Source organism: Ursus arctos, unplaced genomic scaffold, assembly GCF_023065955.2.
Source record: "Ursus arctos isolate Adak ecotype North America unplaced genomic scaffold, UrsArc2.0 scaffold_20, whole genome shotgun sequence".
NCBI lineage: Eukaryota > Metazoa > Chordata > Mammalia > Carnivora > Ursidae > Ursus > Ursus arctos.
Window position 1 is genome coordinate 32,884,852 of NW_026622875.1, and position 21,688 is coordinate 32,906,539.

The 21,688-nt window shown below is 41.5% G+C and overlaps 1 protein-coding gene across 1 annotated transcript in view; it reads left to right on the forward strand.

Moving 5' to 3' along the window:
• Positions 1–1,368: 1,368 nt before the first annotated feature.
• The window catches only part of PLCL2 (phospholipase C like 2), a 184,604-nt gene continuing 164,284 nt past the window's right edge, over positions 1,369–21,688 (forward strand). Inside the window, exon 1 of the mRNA XM_026496951.4 lies at positions 1,369–1,746. Coding sequence (XP_026352736.3) covers positions 1,390–1,746 — 357 coding nt within the window. The 5' untranslated portion in view covers positions 1,369–1,389. The remainder of the gene's footprint in view (positions 1,747–21,688) is intronic.

A 21,688-nucleotide genomic window follows, 5' to 3' on the forward strand; every position in this document is an offset into this window, starting at 1 on the left:
GGTTCTGCTGAGGTCCGCTACTCTTCACCTCTCGCCCCCCACCCCGCCCCGCCCAGCCCTCACTCCAGCGTCGTTGCAACCAGTTGAGTGAATTCACAGTTCAGGAGCCCGGGGAAAGGAATTGGTTTCTGTATGTGAAATAGGTCTGACCCACTGGGGAAGCCCAGAGGGGAACGTCCGGAGGGCCTTTTCCCGAGCTGGGTGGTAGGCGAACGAGTCCCGCGCGCGGGCGGGGGGCAGCAGAAAGGCGCAGAGGCCGAGCCCCCGAGCCCCAGACCTTCGCTCCCGGCCCCGCGGCCTGCGCGGTCGTTGCCCCTTGGGCGCCGGGCGGGTGATTGGCAGTTGCCGCAGCTTTAGGGGAACCGGGGTATCCAGGACCCGCGGCCGCCGCCGGTTGTCGTCCGCTCGCTCGCAGCGAGGTTCCCGCGGCCCGGTGACCTGGCCTCGGCGGGAGCAGCCACGACGGCGGCGACCTCGGGTGGGAGCCCGGGCAGCTCGCGGTGGGTCGGGGGCGGTCCCCGCGGCCTACAGCCGGCAACGCCGAGCCCGGAGGAGACAGCCGCGGGCTGGGGCGGGGGTTCTGGGCTGCCCCCTTCAGGCGCTGCCCCGGCCCGCGCCGCCACTCTCACGGCCAGGCGGCCCCTGCCCGCTGTGCGCTTCCTCTCGGTGCCGCAGGCCTCAGCCGGGACCCGGGGGGGCGCGGCGGGGCTCGGCACGCGACGGCCTCTGGGGAGTTGGGGTACGGAGAGACCCGGCTTCACCTCCCGCCCGCCTAGGGCCGCGAGACCCTCGGGAGGCGCCTCCGCGAGGCCAGAGAGGGCGGGCGTCCGCCGCTTCCCTTCTTGAGCCCTAGGTGGGCAACCCAGCCCGGGGCTGGGCGCCGGGTTCCCGCGTGATGTGCGCTCCGATCCCGGGGCCGGGGGGCGGGGGTGCCCTAAGTCTCCGGGGAGAGCGCCCCGAGGCCCTGAGGCGGCCGCCGCGTTACCTCGGGGGGGTGCCCCGTGGCCTGGTGGGCGCCCGGCCCGCGCGGGTTATTTTTGGCGCCCGCGGCGGCGCGTGTGCCGGGGCGTGTTTTCCTTCCCCAGGTACTGGGAGCCCGGGCCCCGCCGCCGCCGCGGGAGCTGACTTGTGTCTCTCTCTCCTCTCCCCTGCAGGAATCTTCCGATAATTCTGCCGCCACGACTTGAACCGTGTGCGAGGAGAGCTCGAAACAAACATCACATCTAAATTAAAAAAAAAAAAAAAAAAAAAAAAAAAGCGGAAGAAGCGGCCGAGGAGGCGGCGGCGGGAGGAGGAGAGGAGGAGGGGCCGCGCGCGGCGGCCCGAGGCGGCGGCGGGGACGCGGGGACGCGGGGACGCGGCTTTGTGCTGGCGGGTCGTGGGGCGCCCATGGCGGAGTGCGGCCGGGGGGGCGCCGCCGGCGGGGCCCTGCCCACCTCCCCGGGCCCGACCCTCGGCTCCAAGGGCGTCCTGAAAGCTGGAGCCGGGGAAGGCGGCGGCGGCGGCGGCGGCAGCGGCGGCAGCGGCGGCGGGGGAGGTCGCCTCGGCCACGGGCGGGCGCGCTATGACAGCGGCGGGGTTTCCAACGGAGACTGCAGCCTCGGCGTGTCCGGGGACGAAGCCCGAGCCAGCCCCGCCAGGGGACCCCGCGGCGCTGCGCTCGCCCCGACCCCCAGCCCGGCCGCCTGCCCCCTCCCCCGGGAGAGCAAACCCAGCGGCCTGCCCCGCCGGAGCAGCATCATAAAGGTAGGTGGGAGAAGGGGGCTCATCGCCCACCCCCAGCCACCCCTGGGGTCAGTTCCCAAGAGGGGAGTGGTGGTGGAAGGAGGGGGCTGTAAGAGGAGTCCCCTGCTAACGGGAACCACTGGAGCACCGGTACTTGAGTTGCTGGAGCAGGCATTGGATGCAAATGGCATTTGGAAAGAATGGAGAGGTGATCCCTAATGTGCAGGGGGATCTGTGCTCAAACATTCCCCAGTTGAACTTGGGGCTGTCATCTCTCCCAGGACTAGCCTGGCATTACGGCCTGTACGTGGTTGGGCAGGACATGCTTTTCTGTGGTAGCCTTGGCTGGTAACAGACTCCCTGTAAGGTGTCTATTGTATGTTAAAGACACTGGTTTTGTGAAAACATTTTCTTAAAAATCCCAGATGGTGAACAGAGCTTATTTAATAGGCTTCTTCTGATCTGTATCTAGTTGCCTCTAGCAAATGGTTTTACTTGTAGGGTGCAGAAATCTCCGGTCACTCAGTCACACAGGGGAATGGAGTTTCTGAACATAAATGAAGATTTCCGCTTTCTTAGGCTCAAAAGCACTGAGACATTACAGTTCTGCACAATTTAATCTTTTCCTTGCTGCAGTAGGCAGGCCTCCAGTTCTGTGGAAGTACTTTTGAGCAGTTTGCTTGGTTTTGATATTTTTTGCATAGTGTTACTTAGCAGAAGAAAGCCAGCAATTGTTTTGTGCATTTTAAACTCAAAAAGTAATATTAGGAACTCCTCTGAGTTTGCGGTGGTTTCATTCTAATATTACATTTTGGTCTGCAATGTAAAAATATTTCTCGTGACATGAAGTGAAAAAAAATAGTTGATGAGCTAAGAAGAGCAGAGCCTGAGGCAAGAGTAGCTCATTCTGCTTACGTTCAGAGCAAATATGAAAACATTGCTCTCTGAAAATCAAGGGGTTACCAGGACAGTGAGCAGTAAAGCACATTGACAGGGCTGCACCCACCCTTCCTGTGGTTGATAACCCATGGGAGAGAGGGCAAAACACGCCACAGTAAAGAGAGTTGGCACTGGTGGTATTTGAAATTTAATTGGACCTTCAGAAGTCTTCTAAGTACTCTGTAGCGTCTCATGGTGTTATCAGCTTCTGCAGTAATCTGGTGAAATATACCACCTTCCTACTCTCTGTAACAGGCAGTTGTGAAACTGCTTTTCGCTTTGTCATCTGTTTGTACAGTTTATGTCTGGGCAAGGGCACAAGTGAAGGACTTAAAGATCAAGTGTATTAACTACCTGCAGTAGGCATTGAGAGTTTAAGGAAAGTAACCTATTTTTGCTGCATACCTGGCTTTTAAAAGGTGACTTTATATTTTCTTTTACTCTGTAGCTTATGTTTCCATGGAAGTTGCTTTCAACTATGCGTGATAATCAATCCTGTTAGCAGGGTTATGTGTCATGTCTGTTTTTATTGGCTATCAGATACTTGTAGTGATATCGCATTGTGGTGTTAATGACATTTGAGGTGAAAATTCCAGAGAAGATACCAGCCTACCTAATTTTAATTTTATCCCCCAATTTTATGGAGGGCCTTTTTTTTTTTAAATCAAGCTTTATTGGTGTCCATAGCGGGATCCACAGTGTAACTTATTTAATTAAAACAGCTGTTTTAGTTTTATGTTCAGAATGGGAAGAAGGATGATTTGCCAATATTTCTGATATGTGGAATTGAGACTTTGTTGGTAGATATCATTTCTTCATTGAAGATTCTAGAAGCACATAGGGAAATCATTAATTATTCAGCAATCACTGGTTTTTGAAGTTTGAAACTTTGAAAGATATCTTTGTCATTTTTCTTTTTTCTAATGAAGGCAGGTGGTTTCTTGTTCAGAGTTGTATCCCTGGATACACATTGCCAGGAACATAGTAGGGGCTCAATAGATTGCTTCCTGAATGAATGGAGGCATGATAAGGAAGTACATGTTTTCTCTAAGTTCTGTTAATTTCTAAAATTGGTGGTTTGGTACTTACCCCTAGTCTTATATCTTGTTCATTTTCTTATACCTCCCAAGATGACTTGATTTACGCCTTTTTCTTTCCTTTGTGTCAATGTGCATTTTCTTAAACACCCTTTGAAACTATGGAAATAGCTTTGAAAGTTGATCAAGCCTGGGTTATAGAAAGGGGTATGCTATATTTGAGTAGGTAACTAACTTGGTGTATTTCCCCTTGAATTGGTAGGATCAAGATTTAGAAACTCAGCGTGGTATTTTCTACAGACATAACAGTATGAAGACGATATTCTGATAGAATAAAGAAATCTTTAACGTCAAATTTCATAAAGCAATGAATAGGGCACAGACATTTTTGTCACATGAATGGCAGAAATTATTTCACTTTTGTTAAAAAACAACAACAAACTTAACAGAAGCTCAGGTAAAAAAGCACTAGTGACATCTTTCCCAGGTTTCCTTATGTTCTTTTTGAATATAAGGGATGAATTCAGTCAGGTGATGGAAAGATAGAGGTGGGAATAGATGGGTAAGCAAGGTGATAATTGGGGGGATGAGGGCATGGCAGGGAGTTGCAAGCCAGTATTGATGGGGTTGCTTTGGTTGAAATGTTGGGCTTATGAGCTATGCCTGTTTCCTAGCTTCCATTTTCATTACCATCTTGACATTCCTCTTAGGTGGGGATCCCCAAGTGAGAGGGAGAAATAACAGCCCATATGTGATGAGCAGTGGGCACAGAAAGGGGATTATTGCTGAGATGCAGGACATATGCAGAAATACACTGTGGGCTGACCAGAATTATATTTCTCATTTAAAATGATTTCTTTGGAACTCCATCTGTTTTGTAAATATGGTGTTGAGTAAGAAATTGTTGTAAAACTACATTTTCTGCCAAAATAGATGTACAGATCTGTACAAAAAAGAGCTCCTTGGTTATGGTAACAGTGTTGATGAAAAATTCAGAGTGAGCAGCCCTATAGAATCTTTTACAAATACATCGAGAACATAAATAAATCATGGAATTCATCACCAGCCTTCTCTGCTTTTCCTTAGCTTATTGGAAATCATGCTACACTTTTTAGATTATTTACAAAGGCCCACTACCAAATTTTGAGGGAAGCGGCCATTGTGTTTGTCATCTTAAGTAATCTAGTAAACGAAAACACCACTTTCATTTTCTCTTTCCATATTTCATTTCATCACACCATTTGGTATAATCCACGCTTTCTTTTGAAACAGTCAATTTGCTTAATTGTTCAGGCGACTTCCATTTTTTACAAATAGCTCAAGCCTTTAATTCAAAGACCTGGTCTAAAAATGTGAAGTAGCATTTTAGGCCTTAGATTTCCTTTTAATTTTAGAAATAAATGAAGTTAAAATGCCCATTAAAGTGGTTTATTTTCGGGGAGCCTGGGTGGCACAGTCGTTAAGCGTCTGCCTTCGGCTCAGGGCGTGATCCTGGCGTTCTGGGATCGAGCCCCACATCAGGCTCCTCTGCTAGGAGCCTGCTTCTTCCTCTCCCACTCCCCCTGCTTGTGTTCCCTCTCTCGCTGGCTGTCTTTGTCAACTAAATAAATAAAATCTTTAAAAAAAAAATAAAGTGGTTTATTTTAATTAAAACTGAGTATTATCAGTACTTTTAAAAAGGTGATATAATTTGCATAAAGTAAAATTTGCTCTTGTTGGTATCCAGTTCTATGAGACTTGACAAACACCCACATTCATGTAAACACCATTACAGTCAAAATATTAGAACAGTCTCATCACTCTCAAAAAATTCTCCCAGTCCCCCTGTGGCAATCATTGATCTTAGGTACTTTTTTGATAAGTAGGAACTACAGCCATTGCATTATTTTGGTAGTTAAGAGTAATAACAATAGGCCCTATTTATTAAACACTATGCGCAAAACACATGAAGAGTGCTTAACATAATTCTGTGACTTGGTCCTGCCACAGAGAGGTGAACCACTCTCTGAAGGGGCCAGAGCTGGCTTTTGTACCCCATTTTGGTATGGCGTCACTCCACTGCCCCCCAGATTACTCTGGCAGTTTTAAATTTTCTCTATCATTAAGGCAGCACTGGTGGTTTGGATTGCCAGATTTAATTTTTCCCTTTAAACTTAGGGGTTACTGGAGGGAACCAAAGACTCTGAGGCAGAAGTCGAGAGCTCTTAGAGCCAGGCAGCTGTGGTTACTTGTTTGGGCTGCTTGATCAGAGCCTCCAGCTTCATTGGGACAGTGGCTTGATCTTGCCCAAGGTAGCAGCCCTTACTTTCCTTAACACCATTATCGTTACTATCACAGTATCAGGGTGTGTAGGGGAAGCACTTTTACTGCCTTTACATCCGGGTATGTCCTTATGTCTCGATGCTGAGCGTCCCAAGGTGGGAAGAAGCAGATGTTTGCATCTATTATACATTTAAACAAAATTAAATTATATTTAAATAAAATAATAAAAAGTACATATGGATATTATATTGGCTTATGGTTTAAATAAATTAGACTCCTTGCGGGCAAAACCTGGGCTATATTTATCAGTTCTGCATGGATAACAGGCACTCAATAACCATTTCTTGAAATGGATCTTAATATAATATCTGCATTTGGCTTTAGATTTTTTTTTTTTCAAATGGCGGAGAAGGGGCGACAACCACATGCCCCGCAAACTTGTGGGCATATCACAAATATTAAACAAACAGTAACTGGTTCACAAAGTGAGTTTGTCCGGATAGCTAGGCAGTCTGGATCATTTAGGTCAGAAAACTCTAATGCCCAGTCGGTAACTCGCCACTTCACTTTGTCCTAATGCATTTTAGGCCACATAAGATAACTATTGGAAGGCCGGGGCATGGTTGCTTGTCTCAGCCTACTCAAAGAGCTTTTGTCACAATTCAGAGTTCAGTTTTCAGGAGTAATCAGGGGGTATTAATTTTCATACCCTAAAAATTACTTGCCCCCCTTCTTGTTTTCCAGCCTCTCCTCAAAACAGTTGTTTGATCTCTGTTGTTTTTTTCACCAAATCCAAATAGACAACTGACAGGAAATTGTTAATTTTTTTTAATTGATGATCTTGGTCACTCAAGTTATTTTCTTAGAATGCTCTCTCCCAGAATCTTTTCAGTTCCTTTTATAGTTCTGTGTGCTCTGCAAAGGGTGCTAAACTAGACTGTTCTTCTTTTTTCCTTTTTAAAAATACTTTAGTTACCCATTCCTCATTATTCAACAAAATAGGGCAGTGTTATTTACAGCCTAAAATGCAGACATAAATGAAGTATGAACATTCATATCTTCTCTCCAGACTTTATTCTATACATATATGTTCAAGAATAGATGCTTTAGGGGGCTTGGGTGGCTCAGTCGGTGAAGCATCCAGCTCTTGATCTCAGCTCAGGTCTTGATCTCAGGGTTGTGAGCAGATTGGGCTCCATGCCCAGCTACTTAAAAAAAAAAAAAAAAAAAAAAAAAAAGAATAGATGCTCTATTTCTTATTAATACTAAGTTTTGGCTGTCATTAGTCATCTACCAGGCCTCTAGATTAGTTTAGCTTTTTTAGTTTATATTTTTTATTTTATATTATATTATTTTTATTTTATATTAATGGGATTCTGTAGTGCAAGGGATATTCAAATTTTTTTTTTTTTTTTTTTTTTTTTTTTTACCAGTTTACCAGACACTGTGTTTGCAAGCTGTCTGACTGGCTTTTTTCTACTGGTAATAGTGGTAGATCAAGAGGGTTGTGCTTGGCGTAAGAGTATCAGTAGTGACTCAAGTCAGAACCACCGGGGAAGTTTCAGTAGTACCTATTTTCCTTGTGTCAGAATAATTGCATAGCTTTAGAGCACTCAAAGTATGTAATTAATCACACTGAGGTTTCATGACAATTATGTGAACGGTCCAGGCTGCTGGCAGGACACTTGATACCTGCCTAGTTCCAAGGTGTAGAGGAGGGCAGGTGGCTAGGCACTGCTGGCCACCAGTGCTTGGTCACTTGGCAGGGGTACTTGGGTAAAGCATGTTCTAGCTAATACTTTCAGCTGGGCTGGACTCCGGGGTCTTGGGGTGCACTCTGGGGTCTTGGGCTGCATTCAGGCCACATGTTGCATGTCTGGATTATTCAGGAGGCAGAATAGTGGTGAGAAAAATAGAGGGTGTGGAGTTAAGTGCTTGGATCAGATTCTAGCTCCCCCTCTTCCTTTCTGTGTGGCCTTGGGGAAGATATTTAAGTCTGTGTGTCTAGTTACATAGTCTCTAAAATGGAAAGAATAACACTCTCCCCCCCATATCATTGTGGTGAAGATTAAGTGAGATGATGTGTGCATGAAATACTCAGAGCAGTGCATGGTGTCTAAGAGGCACTCAATAAGCACTACCTAGTATGTTTGTTTTTCTGATTTTTAGTTTCTCTTAGAGTTTACCCTGAGAGGAGCAAACTCACTTAGCTCCATTTGAGTTGGAGATCTGCCATGCCCATTTTGGAAGTTTTGTCTTTTGAAATATGCAGAATGTACCCAGAGAGATTTCTCAGACATATTCTAAAGATGGTTTCAAAAAAGATTTGTTTTGGTGCCTTTCTAAATCTGATTCCTCAGTACAACAGTGCGCATGCGTCAGTCGCTCCCGCTAAGTGATCAGAGGGTCCTGAACATCGGTTTCATTGAGCCGAGCACCCGTATGTCTTGATCTGCCCAGGACAGTCCAGGTTTACACCTTTTGTCCTGAAAAAATTATTAGTAGTGCCTCCTTTCACTCTCAAAGGCATCCTGGTTTGGGTGATAAATAATGCGGTCACCGTGCCGATCTGCTATGCTGGAGCCCCGTGCACCTGCTCTCCCTGCCTTTACATTGACAACTCTCTTTTCTCAGCCTGGGTGCTTTCCTCCTCGGTGCTGTCTTCAAGGGCTTCTGCAGGTAATCACTTCTTAGAATGAATTGTTCTTTTCTCTGTCTTCCAGCCACCACCTTGTCTGTATCTCTATACAGCCGCGTTTCCTTCTGCCTCTTAGGTAACTTCATCTTACTCACCTTGAGTTTACAAAGACACCTAGTTTAATGTCTTGTGAAAAGCATGTTTTTAGGTATATACTTGTTGAATAAATGTGTGAATGGATGAATAAATAGGCATGGATGTTGTACCTTAGGGTTTCAAACAAGATATTATTTAAACTTCAACTATTTTTTTAAATTGAGGTAAAATTGATATAAACATTTTATTAGTGTCAGGTGTACATCATAGTAATTTGATGTTTGTATGTATTACAAAGTGATCTTCACAATAAGTCTAGTTGCCATCACCATATAGTGGGTCCCCTTCCCCATCGCATCCACCCCCAAGACTGTTCCCTTTTGATAACCAACAATCTGTTCTCCATATCTACAAGCTTTGTTTTATAATGTTTGTTCCTTTGCTTTTTGAATTCCACGTGAAATCATATGATAGGTTTTGCCTTTCTCTGTCTGATTTATTTCCCTTAGCATAATAACTAAACATAACTCAAGGTCCATCCATGTTGTCACAAATGGCAAGATTTCATTCTTTTTATGACTGCATAGTGTTCCATTGTATAACCCGTGTCTTCTTTATCCATTCATCCATCAGTGGACACTTAGGTTGTTTCCATGTCTTAGCTATTGTAAATAATGCTGCAATGAACATAGGGGTACCTATATATTTCAAGGTAGTATTTTTGTTTTCTTTGAATAAGTGCCCAGAAGTGGAATTGCTAGATCATATGGTAGTTGTGTTTTTAATTTTTTGAGGAGCCTCCATATTTTCCATAGTGGCTGCACCAATTTGTATTCCCACCAATGGTGTACAAGGGTTCCCTTTTCTCCACATCCTATATAAGACCTGTTATTTCTTATCTTTTTAATAATAACCATTCTAACAGGTATGAGGTGATATCTCATTGTGGTTTTGATTTGCATTTCCCTGATAATTATATTTACCATCCTTTCATGTGTCTGTTGGCTACCTGTATGTATGTCTCCTTTGGAAAAATTGTCTATTTATATCTTAGGCCTATTTTTTATTTGGATTTTTTTTTTTTACTATTGATTATATGAAGTTTTTTAAAAAAATGTATTTTAGATGTTAATCCCTTATCAGATCTATCATTTGGAAATACTTTCTACTATTTACTAGTTTGCCTTTTCATTTTGTTGGTAGTTTTCTTGGCTGTGTACAAGTGTTTGAGTTTGATATAGGCCCACTTATTTTTGTTTTTGTTGTCTTCGCTTTTAGAGTCAGATAAAAACAATTTAATGCCAAGACCAATGTCAAAGAGTTTATTGCCTATGTTTTCTTCTAGGAGTTTCATGGTTTTAGATCTTACATTCAAGTCTTCAGTCCCTTTTGGATTAATTTTTATGTATGGTCTAAGATAGTGGTCTAGTTTCATTCTTTTGCATGTGACTGTCCAGTTTTCCCAGCACTATTTATTGAAAAGACTGTACTTTCCCCATTATATGTTCTTGGCTCCTTTTTTATGTGTTAATTGACCATATATGTGTGGCTTTTCTTTGGGGCTCTCTATTCTGTTCCTTTGATCTGTGTGTCCGTTTTTGTGCCAATACCACCATACCGTTTTGATTATTATAGCTTTGTAGTATAGTTTGAAATCAGTATGATACCTCTGGCTTTGTTCTTTCTCAAGATTGCCTTGGCCATTTGGGGTCTTTTGTGGTTCCATACAAATTTTAGAATTATTTGTTCTAGTTCTGTGAAAAATGCCGTTGGAATTTTGATAGGGATAACACTGAATCTGTAGAATGCTTTGGGTACTATGGACATTTTAATAATATTAATTCTTCCAATCCATGAGCCTGGAATATTTTTCCATTTATTTGTGTCTTTTTCATTTCTTTCTTCAGGGCCTTATAGTTTTCAGTGTACAGAATTTCTACCACCTTGATTAAATTTATTTTTAGGTATTTTATTCTTTTTGTTGCAATTGTAAATGGGATCTAAAAAAACTCCTTCTGATAGTTCATTATTAGTGTATAGAAATGTAACAGATTTCTGTATATTGATTTTGTATCCTGCAACTTTACTGAATTAATTAACAGTTTTTCATTGAAGTCTTTAGGGTCATGTTATCTGCAAATGGTGACAGTTTTACTTCTTCCTTTTTAATTTGAATGCTCTTTATTTCTTTTTCTTGTCTAATTGCTCTGGCTAGAATTTTTAATACCGTGTTGAATAAAAGTGGCAAGACAAGGGCATCCTTGTCTTGTTCCTGATCTTAAGAGAAAAACTTTCAGCTTTTCACTGTTGAGTATGAGGTTAGCTGTGGGTTTGTCATATATGGCCTTTATTATGTTGAGGTACATGCCATCTATACCAACATTGTTGAGATTTTTTTTCATAAATGGATATTGAATTTTGTCAAATCCTTTTTCTGCATTTATTAAGATGACCACATAATTTTTCTCCTTCATTTTTTAAATGTGGAGTATCTTGTTGATTGATTTGTGGATATTGAATTATCCTTGCATCCCTAGAATAAATCCCATTTGATCATGGTGTATGATCCTTTTAATGTGTTCTCGAATTTGGTTTGCTAATATTTTGTTGAGCAGTTTTGCATCTATGTTCATCAGGGATATTGGCCTGTAATTTTCTTATGGTGTTCTTGTTAGGTTTTGGTATCAGGATAATGCTGGCCTCGTAAAATGAGTTTGGAAGCATTCCCTTCTCTTCAGTGTTTTGGAAGAGTTGAGAAGGATAGTTATTGAATCTTTTTTTTTTTTTTTAAGATTTTATTTATTTATTTGACTGAGATAGAGACAGCCAGCGAGAGAGGGAACACAAGCAGGGAGAGTGGGAGAGGAAGAAGCAGGTTCATAGCAGAGGAGCCTGATGTGGGGCTCGATCGCATAACGCCGGGATCACGCCCTGAGCCAAAGGCAGACGCTTAACCGCTGTGCCACCCAGGCGCCCCTAGTTATTGAATCTTAATTGAATATTTGGTAGAATTCATCAGTAAAGCCATCTGGTCCTGGACTTTTGTTTTTGAGTATTGATTCAGTCTCCTTACTGGTCATTGGTCTGTTCAGATTTTCTATTTTTTCATGATTCAGTCTTGAAAGATTGAATGTTTCTACAAATTTATCCATTTCTTCTAGGTCGTCAACAGTCAATGACTTTTTGGTGTGTAATTATTCATGGTAGTCTCTTATGATGCTTTGTATTTCTGTGGTATTCATTGTAACTTTCTCATTTCTGATTTATTTGTGTCTTCTTTTTTTTTCTTTGTGAGTCTAGTTAAAGGATTGTCAATTTTGCTTATCTTTTTAAAGAACCACCTCTTAGTTTCATTGATCATTTCTAATTTTTGTTCTATTTCATTTATTTTTGCTCTGGTCTTCATTATTTCCTTCTTTCTGCTAACTCTGGGCTTTGTTTTCTTCTTTTTCTAGTTCCTTTAGGTGTTAAGTTGGATTATTTATTTGAGATTTTTTGTATTTCTTGAGGTGGGCTTTTATCACTATGGACTTCCCTCTTAGAACTGTTTTTTTGTTGCATCCCATAGATTTTGGACTATTGTATTTCCATTTTCATTTGTTTTAAGGTATGTTTTGATTTCCCCTTTGATGTCTTCATTGACCCATTGGTTGTTCAATAGCATGTTGTTTAATCTCCACATGTTTGTGATTTTTCGTTTTTTTCTTGTAATTGATTTCTAGTTTCATACCATTGTGGTCAGAGCAGAAGCTTGATATGATTTCAGTCTTCTTAAATTTACTGTGATGTTTTGTGGCCTAACACATGATCTGTCCTGGAGAATGTAACATATAAATTTGAGAAGAATGTGTATCCTGCTGCTTTTGGATGGAATGTTTTATATATACCAATTAATATATCTCTATATCCATCTGGTCTATCCATGTCAATATATCTGTTGTCCATCTGGTCTAAAGTGTTATTTAAGGTCAGTATCTACTTATTGATTTTCTGTCTGGATGATCTATCCATTGATCTAAGTAGTTACTAAAGTCCCCTACTATTTTTGTATTGCTGTCAATTTCTCCTCTTAGGTCTGTTAATATTTGCTTTACATATTTAGGTGCTCCTATTTTGGTTGCATCAATATTTACAAATGTTACATTCTTTTTGTTGGATTGATACCTTTATCATTATGTACTGCCCTTTATTTTGTCTTCTATGATACTCTTTGTTTTAAAGTCTATTTTGTCTGATATAAGTATAGCTGCACCAGCTTTCTGTTTCCATTTGCATGGAATATCTTTTTCCATCTCTTTACTTTTAGTGTGTGTGTTTTTAGATCTGAAGTGAGTCTTTTGTAGGCAACATATGGCTGAATCTTCTTTTTTTAAAAAAATCCATTCAGCCACTCTGCCTTTTGATAGGAGAATTTGGTCCAGTTACATTTGAAATAATTATTGATAGGTATTTAATTATTGCCACTTTGATAATTGTTTTCCGGCTGTTTTCATAGATCCTTTCTGTTTCTTCTTTTTTTCTCTTCCTTTGTGATTTGATGCCTTTCCTTAGTTTTGTTTAGATTGTTTTCTCATTATCTTTTATATATCTGCTATAGGTTTTTGTTTTCTGATGACCGTGGGGTTCACTTATAATAACCTATAAAACAACCTATAAAGCAAGCAAGTTGATTGCAACTTAAATTTTAACACATTCTAAACTCTATATTTTTATTCCTACTTCCCACATTTTAAGTTTTTGATATCATATTTTACATTTTTAAATTTTGTGTATCCTTTAACTAATTATAGCTAATTTTTCTACTTTTGTCTTTTATCCTTCATACTAGTTTTATTAAATGGTTAATCCACTACTTTTACTGTATATTTATCTTTACCCCTGAGATTTTTACTTTTATGTTTTTGTGTTATTAGTTGTTGGCTTTTCCCTGCACGCTAAAGAAGTCTCTTTAACATTTCTTGTAAGGCCAGTTTAATGGTGATGGACTCCTTTAGTTTTTGCTTGTCTGGGAAACTCTTTATCATCCCTTTAATTCTGAATGATAATCTTGCTGGGTAAGGGTATTCCTGGTTGAAATTTTTTTCCTTTTAGCATTTTGAATATATAGTGTTACTTCCTTCTGGCCTGAAAAGTTTCTGTTGAAAACTCAGTGGATAGTCTTATGGAGATTACATTGTATGTAAAAGTTGTTTTTCTCTTGCTGCTTTTAAGCTTCTCTCTTTATCTTTCACTTTTGACATTTTAATTATGTTTCTTGGTATGGATGTCTTTGGGCTCATCTTTCTTGGAACTCTCTGTGCTTCCTGAACCTGGATGTCTGTTTCCTTTCCCAGGTTATGGAAGTTTCCAACCTTAATTTTTTCAAATAAGTTTCTGCAGCTTTTTCTCTCCCTTCTCCTGTGGCCCCTGTAATATGAATGTTGTTCTGCTTGATGCTGTTCCATGGATCCTTTAAGCTGTCTTCACTTTTTATTTATTTATTTTTAAGATTTTATTTATTTGTTTATTTATTTAGAGAGAGCGCACAAGTCAGGGGAGGGATAGAGGGAGAGAGATTCTCAAGTAGAATCCCTGTTGAGCACAGAGGCCCATGCAGGGCTTGATCTCACCATCCTGAGATCATGACCTGAGCTGAAATCAAAAGTCAGATGCTTAACCCACTGAACCACCCGGGTGCCCCTATCTTCACTTTTTAGAATTCTTTTCTTTTTCTTTTTTGCAGCTTTGTTTTGGTGAGTTCCATGGCCCTGTTTTCCAGGTTGCTGATCCGCTTCATCTAGTCTGCTGTTAAACCCATCTAGTATATTTTTCAGTTCCGTTATTGCATTCTTCAGCTCTGTGACTTCTGTTTGGTACTTTCATATATTTTCTGTTTCTTTGTGGTAGTTCTCACTGTGTTCATTCATTCTTCTCTTGAGTTTGGTGAGCATTTTTATGACCATTACTTTGAACTCTTTCACAGGTTGTGGGAGAGTGCTGAAGGTACAGCCTGTCTGTGGCGTTCGTGATGCTGGGGAAGAGCACTGGGGGCACAGCATGCCCATAGCTTTAGAGATACAGGAGAAGGGCATAGGGATGGGGCATACTGGCAGCTTTAGCCAGGCTGTATCCACGTGCACCCACCTGAGCTAGTGAGGTGGAGGGAGAGTGCAAAAATGATGCTCACCAGTGCCCCTGTCCCCAAAGAACCCCACCTGGTCCCTGTCCCTCTGGCAGTTTTATGAATAGCAAATCAATCTCCATTTATTATCCAGTCACCTTTCAAACTGCTGCCTTTGTGCTCGTCCTAGGATGAGCGAGTCCACACACATGTCTCTCAAGAGGAGTAGCTCAGATTCCCGTAGACCTCTAGGTCCCCTGGACATAAGCCTTGTTTATTTTCAGAGGCAGACATTTTGGGGGCCTCGTCTCTCCAGTGCAGGTCCCAGGGTTTGGTGTGCCTCATGTGGGGAACAATACTCTCACTCCTCAGGGAGAAGCTCTGGACCTGTGAAATCCCTCTCTATTGTGGGTTGCTGTGCTGGGGTGGAGTTTTTGGCAAGACCCTGTCTCTCTGCATCTTTTACCCATCTTGATGTGGCCCTTTTATCCCTTGTTGTGGAGGGGGTTGTTCAACTCGTTTTCAGTTCTTTTTCAGCAGTACTTACTCCGTATGTCGCTGTAGATTTGGTGTGGCTGTGGGAGGAGGTGAGTTCAGAATCTTCCTATGCTGCCATTTTGGACGTCCTCCAACTCCAGTTGGTTTTGATTGGAATATAAAACTCAGTGGGCTCTGTACTTCAAAGAAGAAATTTATTTCACATATATAATTTTAGAAACAATCAAATGGAAGGAAATACCTTCATTGAATTTAGATCCAGGAATTTGGTTGGTTTAAGAATTGTTCTGCAAGATGTTAATATAAATGACCTGTCCCTTTTATGCCCCTGAAATAAGAGCAGACATTTCAAAATTTCTTTTGATTTATGCTATCAAAGTTTAAAAAGCATGGCAAAAGATCTTACTGTTTGTTAAAGCATTTAATCTCTTTTCTGGTATTTGATTTCTTTAAGTGATACCTGTAGTTTCTGCTTACTTTTAGTTTATTTTTAAGAAATTTAATTCCTTTTTATTGTCATTATTATTGGATTGTCAAAAGATATTAATTGGGAATGCTACAGAATTAATAATAAAAAAGAAAATACAGGGGTGCCTGAGTGGTTAAGTGGACTGCCTTCGGCTCAGGTCGTGATTTCAGAGTCCTGGGATTGAGGATCATGTTGGGCTCTGTGCTCAGTAGGAAGTCTGCTTCTCCCTCTCCCTCTGCCTCTCCCCCTGCTTGTGCTCTCTCTGTCTCTCAAATAAATAAAGAAAATCTTAAAAAAAAAAAAAAGAAAATACATAAAAGAATATAGAGTACTAATAGAATTGAAGATGTAGGATCTCTAATCCCTCAGCATATTTTGTCATAGTGTTAGAAATTCTACCTTTCTGGCAACTCAAGGATTGGTGTAGAAGAGATACTAAGAAATGTTTTGTATGCATCATTTCATGCAAGTCTCCCCACAGCCCGCAAGGAGACCTTATCATTCCTTTTTAGCTGACAAGGAAACTCATTCTTCAAGGTTTGGGAATTTCCAGGCAAGGTCACAGAACTTGTAAGAGGCAAAGCCCACACGAGACCAGGTTTGATTGACTTGAAAGCCCACACTTTGAACTGCTCGTCACCCACTTTCTATTTCATCTTCTGAAATGTATCTTTGGCTCTTTCCTTTTTTCTCCTACTTACCTAAGGCATTCTGACTCCTTGATCATAGCAGTTTCTACCAGTCCTAAAATAGATGACTGAATTTTAGGAAATTTTGGCCTTCTGTGGCTGAATCTTGGGATGAAGCCAACATGTACCTAATTAACAAAAAGCCATAGCGATCGTCCTCTCCAGCATGCACAGGTTTCTGTCTGATCCACAAAACTAGGATTTTGTCCTTTTCCTCTCTGCTTTCCTTTGATGGATTTGAAAACTTCTTAGGAGGGAGGTCATTTTCCATTTTTGTTTCTTTTTTTAACAAAATGTTGATTTATAGTTACTCACTTTTTAGGTTACCAGTAGGTAAAGCAGATAGTAATGAGTAACAATTTGTTTTTAGGTGAGCTGCTGCTGATAGTATCTATCCCTGTTATTGTTTTGGAATTGTCAAATTGTTATGAAGTTATAGAACTTTTTAATACTTACAACACATTACTAGGTAATTGGTATTCAGGTATTTTCATGGAGCATGCTGAATATACTGATTTGCAGTTATTAATATCCCAGAAACCAAGCAGCTGGGTTTAAAAGTAATTAATAATGTAGATTCATGGGATTTTTAGAACAGAAAGAGATCATGTAAAATTCTTTTGTAGTTAGAGATACACAAGGCCATACTGATTAGTACATTTAGCTCCTGGCTATGGTTGAGTTCATTTATTTGCATATTAGCATAACAGAATTGGAAAAAATTTGTTATGTAATACTGCAGTATGTGAGTATTAATAGAACAAGATATGGTCTTCCAAACAGCTATTTTTGAGAAATTGTTTTTTGCTATATATAGCTGCACGTGTACACATGCTATCCTTGTGCATGGGTATACTCTGAGGACTATAAATAGTAACGATTAGGAGCAAATCAAATAATGTAGTGGTAGGTTGACACGAGTCCTGTCTTGTGAGAGACTGGTGGGTAGCAGGTGTCTGCTCTCTACGTTGAAAATGCCCAGGAAGGGGTAGGCTGTTTTTGTGAGCATTGCTGATGAAGCCTCTGTTGCCCTTGACCAATTCGTGTGGCCACAGAGGGATAAGTGACCTCATCTGCAGCTACCATTAGAATCACAAGCCATATGACTCTGTCCATATGGTTTCCTGCTACCTTTTACTTCTCATCTCCCATCTGAGTGCTGGTATCCTGTGGGCATAGTAGATGGAATTTTTCAAATAGTTAATATGGTTTAATGTTTATTATTGAAGGAAATACAGCGAATAACATAGATTTTTGTTTCTACCAATCCATGCTAATAGTCCATATTAAGTACCAAAAGAATTATTCGGATGTTTCATATCGGAACTAATAGAATTCCTGATGTAATGCCAGTTTTAAGGATGTGTTTCTCTCTGGGGTTTTTGATGGTTTGTTGAAAGAAATCTGTTCAGGGCTTTCTCTGGTTTGTATGTATTCCCATAAATGTTTTTTTATGTATTAAAAATAATATTAAAAGTAGAATTGCTATGACGGATATGTGCATGTTTAGCTTTAGTAGGTATTATCATGTGATTTTTCTAATTAGTTAAACCAGTTTGCACACCCACCAGGTTCTAGTTGCTCTAACTGCTTCCTAACACTTGGTATGGTTATGTAATGGTACCTTATTGTGGCTTTTAGGTTGCCTGATAACTAATGATATTGAACACCTTTTCATATGTTTTCTCAGCCATTTGGATGTTCTCCTTTGTTAAATGCCCATTTAAAAAATTGGGCTTTGGGGCACCTGGGTGGCTCAGTCAGTTAAGCATCTGACTCTTGATTTTGGCCTCAGGTCATGATCTCAGGGTTGTGAGATAGAGCCCTGCATAGGGCTCAGCGCTCAGCATGGAGTCTGCTTAGGATTCTCTCTTTGTCTCTCCCTCTTCTCCCCCTCCCCCCTGCTCGTGCTCTCTCTCCCTCTTAAAAAAATTGGGCTTTTATTTTTCAAAACACTGTAGGACTTCTTTATATTTTCTACATAAGTCTGTGTATGATACATACGTTGAAAATGTCTTCTAGTATGTGACTTGTATTTTCCCTGACTTAAAGGGTGTGTTTTATTGACTAGCAGTTCTTAATTTTAGTGATCCAGTTTATCAGTATTTCCCTTTATGGCTATTATTTTTGTGTCGTGTTTAAGAAACCTTTACTTAGCTTAAGACCATGAAGATATTAATTTATTTAACTTCTAGAACCTTTATTTTTCACAGTTACTTCTACAGTCTATCTGAAATTTATTTTTGTGTATGGTGTGAGATAGGGGTCAAGATTTTCTTTCCACATAAATATCAAATTAATTAATTCAGCACCCCTTAGTTGAAAAAATCATTTTTCCCCACTGCAGTGCATTGGCCTTTTGTCGTAAATCAAGTGACTGTGTATGTGTGGGTCTGTTTCTGGAGTCTGTTTTGTTATGTCAGTTTGTCTATCCTTCTGTTCATACCACACTGTCTTTCTTACTAGGTATATTGCAAAGTATATACCCAAATGTATAGATTGAAAGATACGTACAAAAATGCTCATAGTGACATTAACTGTAGCAGCCCCAAACTGGAAACAGCTCAGATGCCCATCTCGTAAAATAGTATATCATGCAATGGAATACTGTAAAGAAAAAAGACCCCCCCCCAAAAAAAGAACAAAATGAACAGATGACTGCTACTTGTAGCACAACAGTATCTCAAGCATAATGTTGAGGGAAGGAGACCAGACAGAAAACAATGCATATTGTATGATTCCGTTTATATAAAGTGCCAAAACAGGCAAACTAGGTTGTGGTGATAAAAGTCAGAATCGTGGTTACATTTGAAGCTAAATGAACATTTGAAGTGGAACCAAGGAGGCTTCTGAGTGCCATTAATTTTTGGTTCCTGGCTCTGGGGGTGGTTTTGAGAAGTAGGCGCTTTGTAAAAATCCATTGAGTTGTAGACACTCATGATTTTTCTGCAGTTATATCATACTTCAGTAAATAAGTTGGTTTAAACAATTCCATTGTGAAAATTAATCAAATGCAGGTGCTTATTGGCTACTTCACTCTGCAGGATGTGAAGGACAGGACCTTTTGCAGTTTGCTGCCGTTCGTGGATGGACACGTGAAACGTCTTGTAGCTGCCGCAGAGCACTTGGGCCGCGGGGGGACCTGGCAGCGTCCTGAGCCCAGTGACGGGGTGGAGGCAGGTGGGGAGAGAGGCAGCTGGCCGGAGCAGTGGGAAGACTGTGTCTTTCCTGGGCGGTATTGAGCGCACATAGGCAGCTGAGCCGGGGTGGGAAGTTGACCCAGTAGTGAAGGCTGTCTTGGTCATTGGAATCATTTTACACTGCTGTGGTTGCTGGGAGTTTTCATGACTTGTTTGGTGTCATGTTGAGCGTTTCAGTCGCTTCAGGTGTGCTCAGACGGTTTCATGTTCGAAAGCATGCTACTCATACAAAACTTCGAGAACCACTCATTTGTGGAGCACCTGTTCTCTGCATGACAGTTTTCTAGATTGCGCTTTTTCGTCTCAAAGCAGTTAACTAACAAACAGAAACCAGGTATCCAGGTCTTCAAGAAAAAGGCGAGAGTTGTTTGATCAGCACTGAGTGGTCAGCATAGAGGTTTAACTCTACTGACACCTACCTTGTCCCGTCTAAATATTTTTCCAGGTGGGGGAAACACCAGATCTCAGCTAGGTCATTTTAGGACACCAGAATTAAATCTGGGTTCTAAAACTGCTAAAGTGTAGATCCATTTGAGTCCAATTACATCAGAATTTCTGGGGCTTTCCTAAAGTGCCCTGGGAGATTTTAAGCTGTAGCTAGGGTTAAGAACAGCTGCGAAGCCTTTGTCATATGTTATGTCTTTGCCGCATTTAGCTCTGCGAGATAGGAGAGAGCGAGCAGCTCCAGGATTCCGCAGGCGACAGACAGTTGGCGATCCTGTGGCTGGTGGGGAACAGGGGATAGGACTCGACCTTCAGCTCCCTCATGGAGCTGCCCTTTTTCTGAGGGGAGAAAAATACTGAGTAAGGGGAACAATTCCATAGTCGAATCTGGACAGACAGATTTGAAATACGAAAATGGCGGTCTACACTGTGTACTCATCATTGGACTGTAAGAATGTAGTTTTGATCCAAATAAAGGAGTGTGTTGAGTCAGTTCCCAAAAAGGCCCGGGGTTGGTCGTCTGGAGCCTTCATCTACCTGGAGTAATTATTACTGCGCAGCACCGCTTCCTGGTCCATCTCTTGGCCCTTTTCTCTCCCTGAAAGAGAAAAGACATCTGTGTGCCTATGGCATTCTGGACATGGAGGAAGAACTGCCCCAGGGGAAGTATTTTTAGGAAGAACTAATTTGACTGAGGCATGAGCACTATTTCTAGAGATCAGTGATTGTACATTGCGAACTTCGCCGAAAGGAGTCTCCCCGTGTCCTTTAACCACCTCATCTTGTGTACAGGTGGCAATGCATGGTAAAAACCCTTTTTACTCAGAGAACATTCTAAAGCGACACTTGTCAGACAGGTATCTGTTTGCACGTGTAATTTATGCTGGGAGGAAGAGGACCATCTGGTGATGCTTCAGTGCACCCCATTGTGGTGGGCTGACAGTCTGGGCTGGTAAGTCATGACCTTTGGGTGAACGTCTACTTTCTGACTGCTGTGGCATTTTCTTCTCGCCACACAGCCCCTTGTGGTCAGGAGGAATGGCCGTTGAACTCCTAGAGTGTCTGTAAAATATATTTTATGGGCTGCAAAGCAGTAACATGAAAATACGCCGTGTTGCAAGGTCATGGTCTTAGTTACGTGATGTGTACTTCTTCTCCTCAGCTGCGTCGCTCTGTTAGCCCATCATCATGTGTCATGTTTATTCTTTTAGGTCAATTTTTTTCTCTTTCACATTAGTGTGGGTGGATCTTTCAGCAGAGAAGCTTATGTCCACTTATCCTGGGTAGGCCCTGAATGATCTGGTGGGAGGGCCGAGTCTTTGGGGACTCCCGTCTCTAGAGGCTGGAGGAGTACCCATAGCTTGGCAGAAGAGTGCCCTGGTGCCTTCCTGATCGTGAGTAGGGCCCGTTTATTAATACATACATCTTTAATAAGTAGTTTATTTCTTTATAAATGGGAAGAACAGTAGAAATGGACTTTAACATTCTTTGAGGGAGAGAGACCCTACAATCTTTTTGTGAAAATTCAGTACTCTGGGGTATTTACCAAGCAGAGAATCTGTGAGGAAAGAATTTTCTTTCCTCCAGCATA